Source organism: Erigeron canadensis, chromosome 7 (genome assembly GCF_010389155.1).
Source record: "Erigeron canadensis isolate Cc75 chromosome 7, C_canadensis_v1, whole genome shotgun sequence".
NCBI classification, from domain to species: domain Eukaryota; kingdom Viridiplantae; phylum Streptophyta; class Magnoliopsida; order Asterales; family Asteraceae; genus Erigeron; species Erigeron canadensis.
This window is the reverse complement of record NC_057767.1, coordinates 5,062,604-5,069,519: the sequence shown is the minus strand read 5'-3', so window position 1 is coordinate 5,069,519 and position 6,916 is coordinate 5,062,604. Positions and strand designations below refer to the sequence as shown.

Here is a 6,916-nt window from a genome sequence, read left to right as displayed (position 1 = left end):
TAGGAAAATGATTTATCCTCCTAAAAAACTAGCATAAAAATCTTCCTAATAGCTATAATTTAGCTTCGATCATCATTTATTTTAACTATAATTTATATCATACTCACAAATCATGTATGTGGCATATTTAAATTTCTTTATAATAATCTATATAGCTACCGTACATCATACGGGCATTATACTAGTATAATATAAAAAAAAAAACAAAATCTCTAAATCCCCACCCCAACAGTTTGCGCAAGTAAGCAAAAGTCGAATGATATATTTTAGGAAAATGATTTATCCTCCTAAAAAACTAGCATAAAAATCTTCCTAATAGCTTTAGATGTTGACATGTGGATACCACTAATTTTCTTTCCTAATCTCATCTTTGATTTTCCAGATGTCACACTCCTATTAATTAAGAGGATTTTTAGGCTAACAACTTAAGAGGATTAATCATTACCGTATATTTTAATATAGCTTTCTCCCTTTCACATAAGAATTTGTATGACTTTTCACCGCTAGCTATTGGATTTTATATATTTCTAAATTTATTTTTAAAATTCTAATTGTTTTGAGTGGATTTAAGGTTGTTTGGTGGGTTTGTAAAATTGAGCTTTATTTAATTAAAAATAAATTTCATAAAAAAAATTAGTTTTAATTGGGTTGAATCGATATAATCGAAGAAATTACTCTTTTAACAATACGTAATCATATATCATTCTAAATCATCTTCTTGTATATCATGGATGCATATATTTAAATCTTCTAGATATTTACTCTATTTAGAAAGAGATAATTTTGCTTTGGTTCTACACTTCCATTTTTTATTTTTTTTTTCTGGTCGTGTCTTAGTTTGAGCTGATTTTTTTCCAACCTCCTCAGTAACTTCAAAATTTAAATTTTATCATGGATTTTTAAATTTTTTAATGGGATTTTAAATTTTTTTTATGGGTTTAAAGTTTATCCCTTCTTAAATCTTTTTTTTTTTAATTTTTTTTTTTACCTTCTATTAGTTTTTTTCTAGTACAACTTTGCGGCCCTGCTCCCTGCTCTCTAGATGGAAAAGAAGATCTATATATCTATATCTATATATATCTAAAAGTTCTATCAAGCAAGTGAAAAAATTGACGTATTATTAACGATTTATCGATTGGTACTTAATAGATGTAATTAGGTTCCTTTAGAATATTTAATGTGCAAATATAAATGATCTATATATATCTAAAAGTTGGATCAAGTGGTGGAACATTTTGCCAATTTTTAGTTTTCATTGATGGGTACTTAATGGAGTTATTAAGGGACTTAATAGGGTTAATTATTTTGGTGTTGTTTATCTGTGGTTTATTTGTTTGTATCTAAAAATTCTATCAAGCAAGTGGAAAAATTGACGTATTATTGACGATTTATCGATTGGTACTTAATAGATGTAATTAGATTCCTTTAGAATATTTAATGTGCAAATATAAATGATCTATATCTATATCTATATATATATATCTAAAAGTTGGATCTAAGGGTGGAAGAATTTGACGATTTTTAGCGTTGCATTTATGGGGATTATTAATTTATTAGGGTACTAAATAGGGGTTAATTATTATCATCTTATTTTTTCATTATCTATTCTTATAAATATAATATAAAAGTTAAATAATGAATCAATACTAAAATCACAATTATAATATTAATACTTTTTTATGTTTTCTTTGGATTATATGAATATTTATGATGGGCATTTAGGGGATAATGACGTGCAATGCATGAGGGTTTATTTATACTTATAGTAGTTCTTAGGTGTTCCTTTATCAATAAATAAGTTTTTTCTTTCTTTCATCTTCAATAATGGCCAGGAACGGTTTTGGTAGCTGAATGAACACATAATTAAATCACCATTTACATTAGACGACAAATTAAGCAATTCTATACGGGCAATTTGGCAGCTCAAGAGACCTCATTATGGGTGTGATTAATGACCATTGCACTGAAGGAGCGTTAAGTTCAACAGACTATAAAAACAAAAGAATTTTGGATACTAAAGGATGTATGGGTTTCAAAATTAACCTAAGTTTTTCCATTCAGAATTTGATTGGATTGATTTCTTTTCCATTCAGACTAAAGGATGTCTCGCGTAATTTTTAAATTGTAGATATGACCAGTGTAGTTTCGAACAAACCTCATGTATGAATTTTGTAATTTACCCTTTTTCTAATGACAACATGCATAAATAATTTATACTTTCTATTCCACTCTTGCATTTTACGGTAAAATATATATGCATGTTAATAAATGATGATAACCCAAAAGGTTGTCGTTAACAAAATTCATTTTTTAAAAGGGTAGTGATATTTTTTAACAGTAAAATGAGTCACTAACAAACCACTAGCCCACGCGATCATCTTTTCCCGGGATAAAACTCATCATAGTTGGAAAAAAAACCCCGTCAAATCACATGTCCATCACCCCTACATCGATGATTTGTGTAATTAACTCTTTGATAATATAAACATGTATTATTGATATGATGGGTGACAATGACCAATTCATGGTTAGTTGTTTCACATCTTACAAATCTTGACGGCTTTAAGAGTTCCCTGTTCAAATAAAAAACCGGTTTTAAAACATTGCATTATTGTGGAAACTTAGACTTTATGTTATTCTTTAAAAGCATAGTTTATTGCAATATCTAAAACACAAAACAATTCTAAGTTAGTAAGTTGAGGAGCATGAGATCACGAGCATGCTAGTGTCTATGCGTAATATCTTAATCAAATACATCATAAGGCTGAGTCGGCCTTGTTTGTTAGAGATTTAGAGAAAAAAAAACCCTTAAAATTAGTCCCTACCAAAAATTTTAAGTTGGGCTTGCAGATAGATATCACATTTCATTGTATAACTTTCACAAACTATAAGCGAAATTTGTAATATATTTAATGTCATGAGCTACAACTTGAATTTTTTATAGCAAATATATGTACATGGTACTCCTCATATTCGCGTGATGCGCGCCATGAAATATCACAACTCCAAATAGTTTTTTTTTTTTTTTTAAAAAAAAGTTTTTAGTTATCTTACTTATAAACCACTAGAGTATTATCAACAATAATTACATACATCGACAAAAAAAAATTTTTGTCACTACGTGTAACCACTAAAATTTTTATCAACAAAAAATTCATAAATCGATCGTCCGTCAACAAAAGATTTGTCAGTATATGTACCGAAGTTATTCAATACCCAATAGTAAATCCGGTGGATGTCCATTTTACAAAATGCACTTTTGATAGATATGGATTACCTAAAAGAAAATGGATACCTACGAAAATCACCAAATTTTTTGATCAAATGGTTTACGTACTCACGTTAATATATTATTATTCATGTATTTGGTTTCATATTTCCATGCCTTTATATTGTAGCCACTTCAGAGCCCTCTTCCCGTACGTGTCTTTTTCTTTTGCTTTTATATACACATCACACAACTTCAATCCCTAGAGGCGTAGATTGTAAGGAGCCGTTAAAGGATCCAACCACGGAATTCGAGCCCAAGACTTATGGATAAAACGAGTAAAAGCTCCTCACAATCCACATACATTGCGAGTTGATCTGTGCCTTTTCATTGGCAAACACATCATATAATTAGCTTAATGATAAATAATTTGAATTAGTAGACATGGATTTTGTATCTTTATGACAATTATCATAACGTTTTCGTCATGGAGAGTGATAAATCTATAACAATTATTAACCCTCTACAACAAATATACAAGTTTTACTGCACAATGTACAACTATATAAAGCAGACATTGTTATAGATGGATAAAACTTGTTGTAGGTTTATCACTTCCCCTTTAAAATATAGTAGCACATTTTAGAATTATGCAATGGGCCTCAAAAACTTAATTTGTCAATTCTATAGATATAGACATAGAAAATGACATTAATCATCACCTCCAAGGCTCCATTGCGCGCATTACCTCTCAAAACATATATCAACATGCTCCATTGTAAGCATAAGTTAATTGCTTAAACTTTCCTATCTCCAGAACAATGGTGTCCATATTTCATCTTCCACTCTTCCTTCTAATTGTAATGTTAATTGTGATATTGATATATGTTACTTTTAATAGGATTTCATATGCTACAAAGACACACAAAAACAAACCACCAACTCCGCAAAAGCTTCCAATTATTGGAAACCTACACCAAATAAGCTCAAACCCTCACCGCTCTCTCAAAACACTAACTCAAAACTACGGTCCACTTGTTCTTATTCATCTAGGCAGTGTACCCGTGCTGGTAGCCTCTTCGGCTGAATCAGCCCGTGAAATCTTAAAAACCCATGACTTAATATTTTCTAGCAGGCCCAAGTTAAAGATCCCAGATACACTTACTTATGGATCTAAAGACATAGCATTTTCGCCATATGGGGACTATTGGAGACAGGTTAGAAGCATTGCAGTACTTCATCTGTTAAATAGTAAACGAGTTCTGTTATTTCGACATGTTAGAGAGGAGGAGACTCGTGTTATGATTAATACAATTGGTGAAAGTTGTGGATCTGTAGTTAATTTAGGTGAGTTGCTAATATCACTTACGAATAACATAGTTTGCAGGGTGGCACTAGGAAGGAAATATGAGGGGACAAAATTTAATGATTTATTGGTAAGGTTTACGTATCTGCTTGGTTGTTTCTCTGTTGGGAATTACATACCGTGGTTGTCATGGGTGGATCGATTGAGTGGTTTAGAGGCAAAAACGAAAAAACTTTTCGACGAATTTGATGAATTTCTAGAGGATGTTCTTGAAGAGCATGTAAACCAGAAAAAAATGGTGGCTGGTGGTGAAAAGCAAGGCCAAGATTTATTTGACATATTACTGGAGGTTCAAAGAGAAAGCACAACAAACTTTATACTTAATAGAGACATCATGAAAGCTGCCATCATGGTATGATTATTTATGGCATATGAATGTAACCACCTATAACAAAATGGTTATGTAATGTAGTAACCTACTCAGGTGGCTATGTAATATATGCACCTATGTTTTTTTGGCTATACTATGTAAGGACCTTTTTATTTGGGTCAATCAATGTAAAGACCTATGTATTTTTTTTTGCTATACTATGTAAGGTGCGTACATTTTTTACATAGTATAGCCAAAAAAACATAGGTGCATACATTACATAGCCACCTAAGTAGGTTACTACATTACATAACCATTTTCTCATAAGTGGTTACATTCGTATGCCATTATTCCATTATTCTAAGCTCCTTTCAATTTTTACATCATACTCCTATTAAATCTCTACATTTCTTAAATTGTACTTGTTAAATGCTTCACACAATATCAAAAAATTGCATATCTGGAACCACCCATGAATCACACAATATCAGAACATTCTTTAAGGGTGGGTCAATGCAAAAGGTGATGAAGGATAAGGTGAAATACTGAAATGGATGATGGGTTTAAGGGGCAGATGTAATGGTGTACTGGGTCATTTTCTATTTATATACTGTACTATATATATTGTTTTATTCTAGTTTGATTGCTTATATTCGTGGGGTATTAAAAGAGATGGAGGCGGTGGTGAGAACCGAGAAAGATATGCTGACGTGACAAGAAAAGCATAGATTAAAAGGGTGAAAGGTTAAGGATGGTCTTATAGGAACGATATTGCTAAATAGTTTAGGCCCGCTTTTGACCCGTATACCAAATTTGTTAGCATTTCACCATGAACCCGCTTTTGACCCGTATACCAAACAACACAACCCAAAATTGTAGCTATTAAATAAACATTTGCTAAACAGTTTTTAACGATTGTTCTATATCTTGTGTTTGTCTGTTTGAAACAGGACTTATTTGCAGCTGGAACGGATACTACAGCCACATCCATTGAATGGGCAATGAGTGAGCTAATAAGACACCCAAGAGTAATGAAAAAGTTGCAGCAAGAGGTCAAAGAAATAGGTCATGGAAAATCCATGATCAACGAAGATGATTTGGATCAAATGAAGTACTTGCAAGCCGTCCTCAAAGAGACACTACGATTATATACTCCACTTCCGCTACTCATTTCTCATCAATCAACACAAGATGTCAAACTAATGGGTTATGATATTGCAGAAGGAACTCAAGTAATCATTAATGCTTGGGCAATAGGAAGAGATCCTTATGTATGGGAAGAAGCAGATAAGTTTAGGCCCGAGAGGTTTTTAAACAGTTCTTATGACTATAAAGGGATTAACTTCGAATTTATTCCATTTGGTGCTGGACGAAGAGGGTGTCCAGGTATTCAGTTTGCCACTATTGTTAGTGAGCTCGTGTTAGCAAATTTGGTATACAAATATGATTTCTCATTGCGAGATGAGGCGCGTGGGGAAGAGCTTGATATGAGTGAGATCACTGGCCTTACACTCCGTAGGAAGTCCCTTTTACAAGTTGTGGCGACTCCTTGTTTCTAGATGCAAATTGTTAACAATATATACCTATTAAATTTTTATCAATGCTACTGTTCTTGGTGAAGATTCCGTAATATTAAGGATTTGGTCATCTACTAATTATAAACTGTTTATGACCTATGAGAGATCAAAAATTAGATACCAACTACACATTCATAATTAGTTTAAAAAATCATTAGGTTTTTGCTTAAGGTTTTTATGTGGTAGTAACCCTGCCTACATAAAACAACTAGTCATTCGCACATGAACAATGCACAACATAATGACTAAAGGAATGCATTCTCCAAAAACAAAAAGTATGCAACTTTAAGATGGGGTTAACCTAATTAGTGTGATAGAGCTACTGATCTAGACCGCACTTGCAAGTACTCGGCTGCAAAAACAATCAATGATTTTCACACCTTTATACGTATGTTAAGCCAACCTATTTTCTTCATCATTTGTATTTCCATGAAATTCTAAACTCTAAAACAGTG

General features: G+C 32.1%; 1 protein-coding gene across 1 annotated transcript; it reads left to right on the top strand.

Moving 5' to 3' along the window:
- The first annotated feature begins 3,944 nt into the window (after window positions 1–3,944).
- Window positions 3,945–6,514, top strand: LOC122607741 (cytochrome P450 Tp4149-like). The gene is made up of 2 exons (XM_043780770.1): window positions 3,945–4,926; window positions 5,835–6,514. The coding sequence occupies exons 1-2, from the start codon at window positions 4,030–4,032 to the stop codon at window positions 6,441–6,443; spliced, it is 1,506 nt and encodes a 501-aa protein (XP_043636705.1). The 5' UTR covers window positions 3,945–4,029; the 3' UTR covers window positions 6,444–6,514.
- Window positions 6,515–6,916: the final 402 nt, after the last annotated feature.